The sequence below is a fragment of the Spodoptera frugiperda genome, chromosome 8 (assembly GCF_023101765.2).
Source record: "Spodoptera frugiperda isolate SF20-4 chromosome 8, AGI-APGP_CSIRO_Sfru_2.0, whole genome shotgun sequence".
Classification (NCBI taxonomy): domain Eukaryota; kingdom Metazoa; phylum Arthropoda; class Insecta; order Lepidoptera; family Noctuidae; genus Spodoptera; species Spodoptera frugiperda.
This window is the reverse complement of record NC_064219.1, coordinates 26,546-43,896: the sequence shown is the minus strand read 5'-3', so window position 1 is coordinate 43,896 and position 17,351 is coordinate 26,546. Positions and strand designations below refer to the sequence as shown.

At 42.8% G+C, this 17,351-nt stretch overlaps 1 protein-coding gene across 1 annotated transcript; it reads left to right on the top strand.

Annotated features, from left to right (window-relative positions):
- Positions 1-3,899: 3,899 nt before the first annotated feature.
- On the top strand, positions 3,900-5,720 carry LOC126910912 (uncharacterized). The gene has a single exon (XM_050695226.1). It carries the CDS (start codon positions 4,286-4,288, stop codon positions 4,904-4,906), a length of 621 nt encoding a protein of 206 aa, XP_050551183.1. The 5' UTR covers positions 3,900-4,285; the 3' UTR covers positions 4,907-5,720.
- The last annotated feature ends 11,631 nt before the right edge of the window (positions 5,721-17,351 follow it).

Genomic DNA, 17,351 nt, shown 5'->3' with positions numbered 1-17,351 from the left:
AGTTATATCATTTTTAACTGAGGTCTGTGTATGGAACTTGGTACTTATTTAGATCTCACTTCTTTTATAGGCGAAGCATTCCAATATTATCGAACTTGGCATCCTTTCACATTTATGTTTTGGGTGGGATTTCATTTATTTTTGTAAGGTTTATTTTCTTTTTTTCTTATTTTACTTTACTTTGACTAAATACAAACCTTCGTAACGAATTTTAGGTCGGTACGACCATTGGAAAATATAGATAATTTTTTTGTTTTAGTTCCTTAGGGGTATGAATTTACACCTTCATTATTTTTAAAACCGACTCACACTTGGCCATTTTCAGATTTTTTCCTTTACCTTGACCTAAAGACCTACCTCCATGCCAAATTTCAAGTCAATACGACTATTGGAAGTGGTCTAGGTTTTTGATGAGTGAGTCAGTCAGTGAGTGTATAGTAAAAATAGCGATTTTCTGACGTCAATATCTCAAGATCTACAATAGGTACATTAATGAAATTTTGTATTTTAGATAAGTAAGTAGATCTCGATAGATACTAGAAATTTCATATGCAGATAAAATAGATTTTGAGTTATAGGTGGGTCGAACTTGGCCCGAAATGGTTCGTGTAATATAACCCACGGCCGGTGTGTCGGTTTTTTTGCTCGAACTTGGCGGACACACTGCCGTGTGTCTAGATTGCCGCTGGAGACGGGCGCTGCGTGCAGTCTCCCGTGGCACAGACAATGTTTGAACATTGAATGACTAGTGCACGGCTCGTACTCCGACTGCGGGCATCAGCCCTACATCGGTTCAATGACGACATGCTCTCATACATCTCCGTCCCGTGCCTGCGCTAAATATCACAACAGGACTACTGGGAGAAAGTAGTATTTATTATGTTGGGTATTGTAGCTTATTCTGTGTGGTACATGCGACCGAAACATTAGAGTGCGAGCACCTGAGCCTGACACTGTACTTCGCTGTACCTTTCCCTTTGACTGATAATAATGTGTACGTCCCGAGTCCCGAGCCCCGAGCCCCGACACAAAAACTGTGCGCACAAAGATAAGCGCAGTAGATTTATTTCTCAAATCTTAGATGACGGCGCTATTGTGACGCGCCGAGGCCCTTTGTTCGTTTTTTGCCAACATTAAACAGAAACTCCCGCTGAGTCTTACTATCCAGTAGAATCGATTAACTGAATGCTGTGACTATAACATAGCGTCGGTCTCCGGCTGTATACTGTATAGAGGACCCGGACAATAGGTGCAGTGTGTGCAGCGAGCAGCCTCGGCCACGCGGCGGCCTACACCTCGCCTGTGTGACAATACTTACACATACTGCTGGGTGCTAGCGTTGTGGCTCCGTCACCAATACTCGGACACTGGTCTACTGAGCAACTTGTTTTATGTCCTCCGGAGCACACAGTAAGCAAGAGGCAACATACAATTATACATGGAGTGTTTAGTAATCCATTTATAAATTTATCCATTTACCTGTTTATGTATGATACGAGTATGTAAGCGACTCACCGCGCTCTTAATTGGTTAAGGTTCCTGTTAGTTCTACTATACTAAAACAGATGTAAAGAAGCAAGCGACATAATAAGTTATTAATTTGTATTTATATGTAACATACGGTGTTGCCTAGCATGACACTAGCAATGCAACAAGACGGAGGCGGACGGCGCGCACTAGTGTCCCAAGTTCACGTGAAACTTTCTAAGTATGTTATCTCCGAGCTGCGCGGCGCTCACTAAATAAGTGCAAAAAACATGATTGAACGTTCCTGCGAGCTCCGGCCGCCCGCCGCCGCGTGTGTGTGTGTATAGCCGATCCGTGTCTGTGTGTGCACGCACACGTGCACGCGCTGCTGCGCCGTGTCTGGTTTCATCAGATCGGATGCAGCCGCCAGCCGCCCGCACCGCATCGTATCGATGTCCCTCACTCGCCTGCAATCTGCCGGGATACTGTTACCTCCACAACCTAGCTACATACATACGTAATCTATGCGCCGTGCAACACATACATTATCTATATACAATTATACACACTAGCTTCTGCCAGCGGCTTCGCCCGCATTTCCGGGATAGAAAATACTTCATTGTTATTTCAAACCATAACCTATCCCTGCACCATATCCAAATCCGTGTGCCTACTGCCTAATATTGGCCCCGACACGCAACAGACGCGCAGGCGGCGATGCAGGATATTTTAATTTAAGAACTGATTTTATTCCCGAAAGGACTCGCTGCCGGCAAGTTGGTCATTGGCATTGGTCTGATGATCACGAGTGTATCCGTACCGCAGCACGATGTCGCGTCGTGCCTGACAAATCCGAGTCGTGACATTTCACAAGGCTGGCTATATAAAGTGCTAACTGTCTCACAAACACAAGGTTTGGTATGAACTAGCTCCGCCTCCCGGCGGTCACCGGGTGCGCGGGCGGAGTCTGCCGGCGGTGAGTAGTCAATCCCGAGTGACACATTCGGGGTTTGCTAGTATACCGCGTGCTCATGTAGTTGAAATTAAAATTCTCAAAAGCTTTTTACTTTTTATCCGTTACTTCAAAATTTAACACCAACCATAGGGCACTATACCATAAATGTATAAACCCTAACTTCACATTGAAGTTGCGGGACGAACACTATACTCGTAGCGTAGCGCCTAACTCGCAGCGCGTAGTGTACTACTTAGCAGCGTGAAAATATGAACTGTAATTCATTTCCTATTTGTCATGTGACCTGGTATTTAATATATATTTTTTTTTAATTATCGGTGCAGTACAATACTTTTAGTAGTAACAAAATGGGCGTGACTCGGGTTTTGACTAGCTGTAGGGTTTGTGATCTTTATCCATGCTGCCTTTTTCCACTCAAAACAGTTGTTTACTACGCACCTGGTGTTACGTGCTACGACCAAAGGACGTAGCGTTTAACCCGCAACTAAAGATATTAAATTAGAGATTACAATAGGCATGTTTCCTACTAGACAAATTCAATACTTTTTTCGAAACGTCAAAAACGATATTTTCTATGAACTTTGTATGAAATACTCTGTTATGACGTCATAAGATTTTGACGTCAAATAGCAGACTTATTTCTAGAAATTTAGCTAGAAAAAAATCGAAAATTAAGTAGTTCATCAAATTTATGAATGAGAGTGTGATTATTTTTTAATATTTTATTGTATTGAAAAGTTGTAATTATTTATTTTTGACCCAGTTATCATCCCTATTTATATAAGGATACTTCTCCGCATGCGATCTGATTACTGACTTCTTGACTGCATGATTGAAGAAAATATTTGTAATTAATTTACTTACTAATACTTGTAGCAATATACACACGCGCTCACCAGTATGTTGTCACGCGGGTAAATTATTAATTAATTATCTTGCTCAGGGCTTCTTTAAAACTACTTGATCCACTAAATCATCATCATATTATTATTTATTAAGCATAAGCGTTAAATAACTAGCACAAGTCCGCACGGACAACGCAAAAAGTACTTATTTCCGAATGTAAATATTGTATTCAAATGTCAGTGATTTTTGGTTGAAATCATTAAAAACTAAAAGGTCAATATTGTAGCTAGCGGCCGACACATACTCACCGAGCATACTTCGCATATGTAATAACTAATTAGAAATAACTAATATGTATATGGAACAATGCGGTGAGTACAGTGTGGTACAGTGAGTCGGACGGACCACTAGCCCCGTAGCCGTGCCTTGGCACCGTCTCTCTCGCGGCTCATATTTTGAAACGTCTTTGTAGTCAGCTGTTTGACAGTAAGTTCCCCGCTCCCCTTGCAGGAGTGTTCCGCCCTCACCCCGCACTCGTAAACCGTGCGTAGTGCATCTCTGCGCAATGCTCGCATCGGTACTTACCCACGAACCTTCGCCATTTTTATCGATCTGTCGATGAAATTTCGTGGTCGTCGCGTCGGCGGGCAGCCAGCGCACATCCCGCGCCGCGCCGCACCCCCTTGACTCCCGGCGACGTCGCTAGCCCGCGGCCGCTCCACGCTTACATCCGACCGCCATAGCTAGCGCTAGTACAGCGAGCGAGTCCCGGGGCCGCGGGGGGCAGGCCAGGATGAACGGCCCCCCGTCGGCGGCGTCGCGGGGGGCGCGCGAGTGACGGGGGCGCGCGCGGTCGGCGCAGGCGCGCGGGGCCCCGCGCTAGTCTCGCGGCCGTCGCCAAACTGCGCGCACGTGAGCGCGTTGCGTTCAGCCTCAACAATCAGCTGATCGGCGCGCGCCCCGCGGCGCACATGCCGTGAGGTTGCGTCCGCCGTCATGACGGGCTACGCCCGCGGGGAGGCTGATTTTGCCGCCGCTGACCGTTTTCGCCGGGATGCACGGCCTGCCTCGCTCGCCCCCAAGGACTACTCGGTGCCTTTACACGTAGACTGCAGTATCGAATACGAGCTTCCCGACTGTGCCAAGCCGCCGCAGGGCGTCAAGATCGAGCCTCTGCTCATGATCCACCCTTCACATTTCCGAAGGCTCGAAAGCTTGCGGCGTGTGCCGTTCGTGAACAACTTGCCGCGAGGAGATGCGGCCGCGGCCGCCGCCGTGACCCCGAGCAGCCGCGCGCGGGTGCCCCGCCAGGCCCGGCGCTGCTGCCGGGCGGCGCCCGCTCCGCCCGCGCCCCCGCCGCAGCCGGTGCCAGCAGCGGCGGCCCGCGCTCGCGCTCCCGCCGAGGAGCCGGCGCATCCCTTGGCGTGCTACCGGTTCGAGTCGTACGCAGCGGACGGCGCGGGCGGCAAGCTGGCGGCCCGCGCGCGGCTCAAGCCGCACCCCTACCTGCCGCCGGAGGCGCTGGACTGTGATATAGCGCGCGCGCTGCCGCCCGCCGCCGCGCACTACGACCGCTTCGACAAGCGAGCGCTGCAGCAGCTGCCAATCTACATGTAGCCGAGCGGTGCCGGAGCGGGCCCCGGTCTCTGTGATGTTTCGTTGTAATTAGTTAGTGATAAGTGGCGGCGACCGTGCCGACGTGGCCCCGGGCCGCGGCCGGCACGCTCGTCTGTGTTCGGGCGGCTCTCGCCCTCGCGTCGACTCGTTCGCGAACGAACCTAATACCAAATAGTACCTATGTATGTTGATATTGTTTAAACGTTGATTTATGTGTTGTTGTACCGGACGATTATGATGTGTTGTTTCGCCGAGGACCCGAACGATTCGTGTTATTGTTTCGCTCGATCCCGACCGAGCGCTCCGGCCGTGGCTCCGGCCAGGCTGGTCGCTCGACGGAGCGTCGCCGACGCTAGTGCATACCCACCAACGAAAATATTTATTCGCAAACGCAGTAACCGACGCTTCAACATTTATTATTGTACCGTCGCCGACTCCTTGCGTTTTTCTGTATAAGATATCATATCGATAATTATATGTTCAAAAATTGTATAATAATAAATATGTACCTATAGAGTAAAAAAATGAAAGTGAGAAAAATATGAATAATAAAACTAGACATAGTTATGTTTTGGAATAGGTGATGAGTTCTAGAGCAGTCCCGGACGGTAATTAGAATCGTACCTCTAATCTCATTTTGTAAGCGGTTATGTTTGTTAAAATTATATATAAAGAGTCCTCTGATGAATAGTCTGATTAACGAATATTCGGCATGTAAAAGTCTTTATAAAACGCTTACTTAGCATATCATAGTATTATATTGTGTCATAGTCCAATGCCAAAAATATAACTATCTTTTTAAAAAAATCCCTAATACATAGTTTTATTTATCTCCATGCGGCTCGCGTGACGCGCGCGGTCTCCGTGTACAGTGCAGCAGTGTGTGTGTGTAGACAGTGCATAGTTCGGATGCCAATCGGAAGCCCCTTGGATGCGCAGTGCGGACGCAGCCCGTCGCCCTGTAAGTACGACTGGAATCACTCACTTGCTGTCCGTGTCCTCCGGACCCACTAACACTCCCTCGCTGTCTTTAACCAGCTCATTCCAAGCCGCCACACTCGAGAATGTTCGCCAAATCGGGTGTGTAGGTGTGCGAGTGTACACGTTCATTCTCACTATAAACTAAGCAAATAAAAATAATCTTCTAGATTTACCTATTTAGTTAATTCAAAGACATTGGACCGACCAGATGTGACCGGAACCGTGCAGGCCAGCCAGGATGTTGTGTTAGTGCCAAGACTTGTTAATAACATGATCCACGTACAAACATCATCATCATAATCAGCCTGTAAGTAGGCATTTCTGACCAAAGCCTCTTCTCATATGGAGAAGGTTTGAACAACCACCACGCTTGCTCAATGTGGGTTAGCGATTTCAAACTTATAAATCAAAAATTATAAAGTAAAAAAACAAAAATAAAAAATTATAAAAGGTTTTCTTACGATGTTTTCATTCACCGTTTGTCAGTGGTGTCTAAATTATCTCAGAAAGTACGTATAAATCGAAAAAGTCACATTGATACTTGCCGTTGGTAGGTTTCGAAATGTCTTGCATGAGATGCGCAAGCCACGTGTAAGTTCCACGATCCACGTAACTATAACTATACTACTATACAATAATATGGAACTACTGCTCGTAGTATCCTTTAGCTCAATTCCACACTGTAGCCCGTTTATTTTCAGTCGGCATTTAAACTTTTGTTGACTGAAATTATGTAATTGGATTATAGCTTGGATTGGGACCTATTGTTTAGATACTATTTCTATCTAACTATTGAATTTCCCTCAAAAACTATAAAAAATTGGTTTATGGTCACCTGCTTATATGCTATATGCTTTAATAGTTACTAGTTAGCTACTTTCGCGCGGTTTCATCCATTCTGCTCGGCTCCTATTAATCGTAGCGTGATGTTATAGACTTTCTCGATTCATCGACTATGCAACACAAGAATTATTATTATTAAATTCGAAACAGTAGTTAAGAAGACTAACGCGTTCAAAAAAAAAACAAGCGAACAGTCGTCAATTCTACCTAACTATATGTATATTAAGTACGTATATAGATTCAGATCCCACCTATTAGAATATTTTGTGAATATCTAACAAGAGCATATAAATAAAAAAAATCGTTTTTAGCAAAAGTAAGCTACTTATGGTAACTTAGTATTGAATTTAAAAAGGCCTACTTTTTAGCTAAATTTAGACGAAAATGGCCATAGAAATAGTGACAGAGTTTAGTGTCAATATCTATTCAAAAAGACAAGTTCATCAATTGTTGGTGTTGGTGACACGACATGACACGACGCCATCTGTCTGCTCGCACTAACTACAACATATTCAGCCAGTCGTAAGCCAGTTGCATCGGTGACCTAAAGAATCAGGGAGTGCGTGCAGTGTTATAATATCTTTTTAATTTGTTGTTTGTAAAAGTTTTGGCTCTTTCTGACCTAACTGATGAATTGATGCTTTCCTTCTCTCTGATTAGGAACTATTTAGTCAATTTTTATCTGGGGGCACGGTAGTGCCCCCGCCAAGACGAGCCAAGCGAAGCGCAAGGGCACTACCTACCTTTTCTAGTTAGATTGTTCCTTAATGTCTGAATAAAATGACCAGTGAAAAATTTAATTTAACGGCAGTAAAGATTTAGCTAAAAACCCGAGTTTATAGTTTCTTATAAAATCCACCAGCCCAACGTATCTACAAAACGGCACCAACGACTTCACTTTTGCGCTCTGAAAACTTGTACACAATGTTTCTTATAGTTATTTCCTCACTCTCATGATGTGTGTATTCCGGTTCTCGTAGTAGTAAATAAACATATTGCTTTCTGTCGCTTAATCTTCCAAACCCAGAAGTTGTCTACATGTGCGCGGGTGTCCCCAGCAGCCCAGTAGCCGGGCGCTTCCTCCACTAACCAATAATCAAACCGGACCTGGAGGTACTCCTGATTCCTAATGTACACCGTACATTGTTCATAAACTTGATTAATCAAATAATCAACGATAAAATACGTTTTTGTGAAACTTGTGACAATGACAAATGTTAACAATGTTTATATTAACTAGTTACCGGGCTATCTACTCGTAACTGTAACAACTATAAATACGTTCACGAGTTCAACATATTTTTCTCAAATATTCGTAGCTCTAACAAGTGTAACAAGACGACAGTTGTTAGATCCGTTAGTTATGTTACATTATACATAGTGTGCAGACGGGGGTGTATAATGTCCAGTAGGAAATTAATTGCCTCTGATATAAGACATTACAATATAATGATTACATACTTACAAAGTTTTATTTAAACATTTATCTATACAAAACAAATTGTACACCTTAATACAGTGTTTGTACCTCGTACACCCGTTTGTATCGTTACTACACGTACGTGTTATTTTTTAAGAAATATGCTTCCACATCAACAATGTGTCCCTAGGCTAGCGATAAATCTACACCTATACCTACTACTTACCTATATTTATCAAAATCTCTTCCGTTACTGTCTGATTGACAACGCACAGCCGAAATTACTGGACCTAGCAAGCTGAAACTTGGCCTGCATGTTCCTTGGGGCGTGTGGGGGAGCACTAAGAGAACTCTAAATTCTCACGGAAACGGGAATCACCTATTTGTGAGTACGAAGTTGCTGACAGCTACTCTAACTAATGTAATAATTATGTATAAAGCTGAAAAGCTTTTTCCAACGTGCTAATCTCCAGAACTAATTACTGGTTTGAATGGAGTAATATTTTTTGTGTTGGCTAGTGCATTCATCGAGTAAGGTTATAGCTTCGGCTCCTATTGGTCGTAGCGTGATGTTTTATAAACCGAGTAGCGGATGAAACTGCGCCGGAGTAGTTAGTTAGTTAATAAATAAATTGAATTATAGATTCCCCTTACATCCTCATATATGAACGAGTATACACAAAGTCAAACCTAGGACTGAGTTTCGTAAAGTGTAAGCCACGAGTTTAGTATAAAGCTGCAGTGGCGGAGTGTCGGGGACTAACATGAGGCGCTGTATCACAGGCTGTATGTCCTACATCTTGCTCTTCTCTAGGGAGCTCCGGGAGGAGCGGCGAATACATTTTGCAATATGGCAATAACAGAATTAACACAAAGTATTTAAACCTCAAAAATCACACCATGGAAAGTGAGGATGCCAATGACTCAGCAAAACGCGGGATCAGAACAATAGCAAGACGTGTAACATTAAATCATAGTTACAATCGTACTCACTGAACGCCACCTATTTAAAATATGAAAATATTTGCCTGGAACATATGAAAAACTACGTTTGCTTGTAAATTACTAACCACCCACAATTAACGAGCATTTGAATCGGGCAATTCTGGTCACTTCTTTCTCTATATTATCATTTGTTTATGTGACTTTAATGACTCACTATAAATACTCAGCATGATGGTTATTATTTACCATCTATTCGTAATATGCTCCCGTCTTGCCATTCGAACCTATGTATCTGCCTACGTGCCTGCCCAATCTGGTTGCCCCATGTTCTGCTTCTAGATATCACGAACAGTTGCGACGTGTATGTTACTAAACTCATGTAGCAATGTAACTATGTATATGCATCTCTGCTTACCCCTTAGTTGGCTAAAACATCACGAACTTCTCGCACAATAAACAAAGCGCCTGTCACCTTAGGGACGACAAAATAAAATGGTTTTATTATTTTTTAGTTATAACAAAAATAAAAAATTAAATTAAAAATTAAAAAAATAATAATAATAATTAAAAATTTAATAACAAAAATATAAAAATTTTAATTTAACGTTTTATTATAAACAATGAATCTTGCACCAATTGTAATTGGTGGAAATGGTTGGATGTTTTCCCCTTACGTACTAGCGGTTAATTTTGTTCTCTGTTTCCAAGATTATAGAGTATTATTTAAGATAGTTAGTGATCCACATCCATGCTTCATTGTATTTTGATATCTTGAGAACGTGGTGCTGTAAAATGATAAATTGATGCTGCTTTGTAAGATCCGTGGCTGAGTTAGCAAACTAGATGACAGTGCTGTATAAACTAGAAGGGCCGGCTTGGTGACACTGCGTATCTTACGAGAACTTGATGCTTTCTTGAATATTTAGTTGCCGTTGACAACGCATTCGTTAATTAGATGGTAGGTGTATCTTGACCTCACGTGACTTACTTATCAACTTATATTAAGTTATTAAATCAGGCTCAGTTATTTATTAGATTACACTTTCCCGTTTCAGACATTATTGAGTGTTGTGATCGTATTTACCACTAACACTAGCGCAGTACAATTTATTTTCAGTACGGTAATTTAAAAGAACGTGGATAAATTATTCAAAATATGACATCCTTTTCCAAAATAAAGCAGTTGGCTTAGAATGTATCGTTCCATATTACTGCAGCGGTATTCAGGATAATAAGCAAAAATACAGCGGAAAATATTAAGATTTGTAGTAACACGAGTCAAAGGACTGGCACAGGGTGTACAAATTTTCGTGGATAACACATAGTTAAATACGTCACTGTAATTTAAAAAGGATGTGAGATTTTATATTTCGCGTAACCAACTGTTGGAACCTTGCCGACCATCTGGCATCATTTGGACGTTGACTTCAGGGACACCTGAATAATTATGATCTCTCCAATTTCAATGATCCAGCTATTCATTCATGTGGTACACCCTGGTGACAGACAGATGGATGGCCGGCGGAGTCTAGTCCAGTCATTGGAGTAGGCTTGTTGCCCTTTGGTCACGAAACTTTAAAACAGGTTAAATCAATATTTTCGATTTTGTTACTAACTCGTAAAACAAAACTTACTCTTACTCAAATAATTATATATAGTTATAAACAATCTGAATATAACTAACTGGACTATCTTCGAGCCACGCTAGGGGACTTATCCATGAGCAGCATTGGGTGATGTAACGGACACGCCGCGGCAAACACGGCGGTGTCGCGCACCTGACATACTCTACCTACCTATATGAGTTAGCTGCACAGTGTATAATACATAATTACATAAAAAACTATTATATACAAAAATGGAGTTAGTGGTATTTCGTAACTACATGATATCTTAATATTATGGCCGCAGCATCATAGGATACCATAAAAACATAATTAGGTATCTTTTGAACCACCCTGATAGGTTTGTATAGTTTGTCATCTACACAAGCTACAGGTACATTGGGCGTCGTACGTATGTACGTATGTAACATATAAGAAACCGCACGTGAGGTCCTTGACAAAATGTACAATGTGCCGGTCCGCAAGTAACGAACTGTGCGCATACATATGGAACAATGTATTGTTATGTTGGAAACGTGTGCCTGCGACCCTCGACTGCTATGTTTAGCATGTTCACGACGAAGCCGCGCCGGAGAAAGCTGCGACATCACAATCAAAGCACAAGCACTGCCCGTCTGTACTAGCGCAGTGTTTGTGACATATACAACAATATACATAGTCACCAGTCAGCAGTGGTAGCGCCCGACGTACGCAGCTAATTGTACATTACCCACTCGGCGTAGGGCAACAGCAATATGCTCGCAACTGCCGCCCTATTACTTACATCTTACTAATATTATAAATGCGAATCTTTGTGAAATTGTATTGTAGTAGTCATTGTTTGTTACCCACGTCAAAATTGCTGAAGGAATCAGGATGAAATTTAGATCAGGGGTAGATTATGGTCTGGAATAACACTAGTGTATTTTTTGTCTCACGAAACGCGGGTGACGCCTCTGGTAAAAGCTAAGTTGTTATTTCTGCATTATGACCAACTCTATTCTCCGTCTTCAAGGAGTAAATGAAGTGTTGATATTTACAGTGTTTAAATCATGCGCTAAGATAATACGCACACGAGCACCGCGAAACGCCGCAATAAGCATTTTGAAAAATAAGTCATTTCCACACCACCCTCAGTTCCTTAACCCCGCCCAGCTTCAAGATGAAAAATAAAAACCTCCGATGAAATGGAAATCAATGAAAAACATATTTCCAGTTAACTTGAATCCGTATTGATGTATTTATTTATTTATGTAGCTAAGCTATTCAACGTTGTGTAAGGATAGCACTAGAATTCACAACAGCGACAACAAAATGTTAAGATTTATTGACCACTAACTTAAATAATTGGCACCTAACCGGGAAACTTATATCAATAAACTAATTACACGGGGCGAAACATTAAACCTTGTATTAAAAACCCGCAGTATTTTGTTTTTGATCAATGATCATTAAAAGTTTGCCGATAGCTAAAAAATGTGTGCTTACAACGTACAAAGTGCAATACATATTTAATTATGCATTTGTGTGTGTTTGGTAAGTGACTTGACTTAAGGTCCTATGTCCCTTACATGAAGCAGGGAGCGTCTCACAAGTCTCCATCCTCCTCCATCTCGATCGGTCTTGAGCTTCCTGCTTCATTTTGCTCCACGCCACGCCTATGCTCACGCCTCGGTTTACCCCATAGGTTTACCGAAGACGAGCACGCTTCCTTTCTCCCTGAGGATTCCACCTCAAGAATTATGTTTGTTTAGGAATGTGGTCAGGACCTCTTCGAAGAGTGTGGCCAATCCATTCCCACTTGAGGCGTTTGATTCGGCGCAGTCTCAAATGAAAATGTTGAATAGGTATTGAGGTAGGTACGGATTACTTGCTCAACTTACACCTAACGAGAGTGTTAGTTAATGCGTTTGTGTCCTACCAGTGAAGCTGTGTGCGTACTGTGCGTAATATAATTTAGTACACCGTGCAATAGTTGGTGATTCCTACAAACTAGTTAGTTTGTTCCGCGTGTTGGCCAGTTGCACACAGTAAAGTATAGTTAAATATTCGCGATGGTAAGTGAACATATTGGTTCGCTTTACCAACTAAAAGTCAGGTCAACCGTACCTACAGTAAAAATAGTAACAATAAGCTTGTGGCGAACTGTTGGGCAGTGGCGGAGCCCCACGGACCTGACTGCCAGGAAAGGCCCTATTTTTCAACAAAGATCAGTACCTGTGACTAACCGGAGAGGCTCTCCTGCCTCATTCCTGCCTTAACCGGCTGGTTTGAGTGGAGATTCGCAAGAGTGGAGTTGCCTTCAACTCCAACTCGGGGGAAGGATGTATCCCAGTAAGATGCTGGTAGGGGTCTTGACTGTACTTCCGGGATTGCTCTGATAGCCGTGGGATGCCTCTCCTTCCTCAAGCAGCTCAACGTATGTTGCCCCCTTGTCGCTACATGCTAGCGGCCGTGTCCCAGGGCCCATTAATTGAGTTTGCTAGTCAATCCATATGTATCAATATTGGTAAGGGGCAGGGGCCATAGTATTCCATAGTTAACCGGGTAACTATTCCATAGCCACCCACACCCATAATCCTAACATTTCTTTTTACCATAATAATATCTCACACTAGTCCTGCATCAGTCAGGGATTGTCCTTTGGTGTACTTCCACATTCATACATTACATTTAGATTTAAATTGTTCAACCGACCTCTGCGAGTTGACTTCGGCTTCTCGTACGCTTTCCAAAGATCCGGGACCCTGTGGTCCCGTGAATGGAAAGGACATACATAACAATAATTGTAAATAATTTATTTGTAATTTTATTGTTTCTTACAATAAATATTATCAGGTACTACAGTTTTACTATATGTATAGATGTAGGTAGCCAGTGTATGTATAGGAAATGTTCGGTTTGGTGTTCACGAGGTTCAGGAGTTTGGTGTCAGTCCGGTTAGTCGGTACTGCCGGTGTATCGTACACTCGTTGTATGTTGTATGGTTCTCTCGTTCCTATTGTTTCACTCTCAATGACAACACTTCCAAAATATCCGCTAAACAAAAGCCTAGCGCTCTCTGTCCATTCGACATTTTATTTTCAGTTTGAAAGGCACTTAAACACAATGAGTCGTGAATAATGTACAATAGCTGTTAGGAAAGAAACTATTCACAGCGAACTGTCATTCAGGGAAATAAAATATTGAGACGAAACCATTACAATAAAACCCCATCGTTATGCTTCACTAGCAACATGCCGACGACCATCATGGAGCAGCAATTAACCAAAGAGATCTTATTAACGTGTGCCGTGACGGACGGCAGGCGCACAGCACATGTATAGAGTATAGTGGGCTGGCGGGAGACGCGACGTAAGTAGGTACTTTTGTATAAGGAGCGAGCGGCGAGCGGCGCGCGGCGAGCGGCAAACCGTCCATTAGCACAGCACGCACACGGCCCCGAACTCTTGCGTACCTACTCCATTATCCGACATCACAGCGAGCGACGGCGTTAAATTAACATCCACATAATAAACACGAAATAAACATCGAGACTAATGGATGATTGGGTCGGCACGAACGCCCGTGGCGAGCTGCGCGGCCAGGCCGCCTGCGTCCGCAGCATAATACCAAGGTGGTTGCGGTATTATCTTCGCGACGACGCGACGCCGACGATAAAAAGTTTATTGTTACTTTTATGAGTGTCATATCTGTCCGCACAGATTCGTGTGTCGCCGTTATCTCGCGGCGCGCGGCGTGGCGGCACGCGGCTTCACTACGTGCGCCACTCTCGCAGCTCTTACTTAAATAAGTATCCAATATTGAGAACGCTGCAGCGTTTGCTTGTCGAAACAGACTCTACTAGCTTCAAGACTGGACCTCCCGCAATGAAATCCTGCCAATATCTACATTTACTATGTATATGTAGGTAGGTTTATACACTTCTTGGATACTATAAATGGTTCATTGCAGGAAATATGTAAACATAATAAAATTGACGTTGCTTTTAAATTTGCCTGGTCTATCCTCGCGCTATACTGTGGGGACAATTTTAAGACTAATTTTAATTTTAACTTCGTTTTACTTTCAAAAAACTTGAAATGATCGACCTTTGATCCCAAATAATTTTCGACACACTCATGTAGTCATGAGGTCGATGGGACTGGCACTTTATTCTCCTTGGTGAATCCAAAGTCTCCACCTACATTTGGCATTTCCTGCTTATTTCTCATGTCACTACTATTTTGGTGTTTACTTGGACCTGACAGATCGACTCGTGCGTCAAATAAGCTGTCAACATAATAGACATAGACAATATTGCATTTGCAGTCACGAATATCTAAAAAAAAAATAACATTCGTCTTACCAGTAGTAGCTAGTAGACAGCGACCAAGAAAGGATTTTAAATAATGGTTGGTCAAAAGTATTTTTAACCAACTCCATTGGGCAAAAGTACTTTTGACTGTTATTTTAGTGAAAAGTATTATTGACTAAAGATTACAGTCAAAAGTATTTTTGACTGATTTTACTAGTCAATGACAATGACCTAGTACTTTTGACTGGTTAAGAGTTTTGACTGCAACATATGCATTATTCTCAAAGTCCGTAATTATTGGTGTTAGATGTTAGATAGAACATAGAAGTGCGCAGTACATACTAGTACCTAATTAACTTCGCGCCAGTAACACCGTACACCGCCTATTGTCGCCGTGTCGTTATACAGCAACATGTCACATTTGGCACTCCAGTAACCATTCCCATGCTGTGCTCTAAATATATATTTGTACTGCGTTATGCTGATTGATGTTTGTCACGTTCCCAGCATTCAGCGTCGACCATGGCTATCAGGGAAACATTATTGCACATTCCCAACTTATACCTGCTAGGGGTGTCTGTATGTCTACATAGTGCAGCGACTCGGTGAGCTAGTGATGTACACACAGTACACACACTGACACAGCCGAAGAACTAAACTTATGAACACATATTTTGATAACTAAAAACTATCAACAATGACAGACTTAAATTACCTATTATTTTATTTTATTCTCATTTACGCCATTGATGGAGAACCGTGAATGTAATTCATTGGGTAATTCAAAAAGCATCGTTTTACTAATCATGGCCGGTTTTAAAACAACGTGGGTCTTATGGGGAGGCAACGTACATTTATGGGTACTACCTATATTGCTGGCAGTAAACCGGGCAATATATAAGCAATCGGCGAGATACGCTGCGTAGCGAAACGTTTAAGATAAGAGCACTCGTAATAACGATCACGGAGTATACCGAGCTGCTTGGTCGCGGTCTGATAGGTCAGTACTCGCGCTGGCGACGACCGCGACGACAACTACGCGGCGACCATAACATTCATAACGGCCTCTCTACGCATTGAGTACCTATCGTACTGAAAGGTACATATTAATAGATGCACGCACACTTGCACAGCCACAAGTAGTCGTCACAGAACTCATTTCGGGTAAAATTCGATTCCCGAAACGAGAGTATAATATTTATCGTTAGTATTATCTCTCATAAAACGAAAACCCAATTTATGTACACGCCTGCCATCCGCCGTCATAAAACATAATATTATCGACATCGGCCCCCTCCCTAGGCGATCACGAAACTAAGCAAGCATCGGCCATTTTAAGTACCGAACCTGACAGGCGGGTGTCGTCGTGCGTCCCGCTCGCACTCCCGCCGCCGGCCGAGGGAGTGAGGCGTGCAGCCGGGAGCAGAATTCTTTTATGTGCTCGCTCCTCACTCCGGAACATGGAGCATTTTGCACGACCTCACGCTATTTTTACCCTACTGTGTGACAGTAAAGAAAGGGTCATGTGTTCACGTGTATGTATTTACGTAACATATCTCTATAGGCAGGCACCTCTCTTCTTACATGTCTACACCTAATGTAGCCAGTGGCCAGGTGCGTACTTATCCAAAATCCAGGGCATTCGTTTGACTAGCAGAACAATGTGATCGGACCCACCACCAAACCAACAACCAAGCCGCTAGCCGGAGTAGCCGGTCTTGAGATTAACCAATACGTAAGGTAGGAAGTGTTATTCTTATTGCTCAGTCCAAAATTTTCACGTTGATAACTGAATACGTTTCATTTTGTATTTTCTGTATCATATTATATTTATTTACCTACATCAGAACGTGTTTGTTTAGATATTTACGCTAATTATATCGATAAGCTGTAGGCTGTAGCTGTAGTCGGGTTGTATATATATAAATATATATATATATACAATATCTAGGTACTAAGTTCTGATCTACTGTTAGGTAGGTAACTACGACTATACTTAGATTTTTCTTGTGACTTGAAAGACAAACATGAATAACCGATCTCATCCCAAAAATATTATATATTGATTTTTGACACTACCTATTTGTATAGAGTTTCTGTCAAAAGCCCAGAGATATTTGATTAAAATCTGTTATTAATTATTTTTCGACCGTAAGACAATAGACGAGCACTGTAGTTTTGTGAATCGGATGCCTTACGTTATTAAATGTATTAAAATGGATTGTATAATGATGTATAGCCGTGGTTAGCGAGCGAGTGACGGCGGGGCCGGCGCGGCGCGTTATGTCAGAGCGTGGCGACTGGCGGGCGGCGGGCGGCGCGCGGCGGCGGGCGACCTACTGCGATCAGCTGATT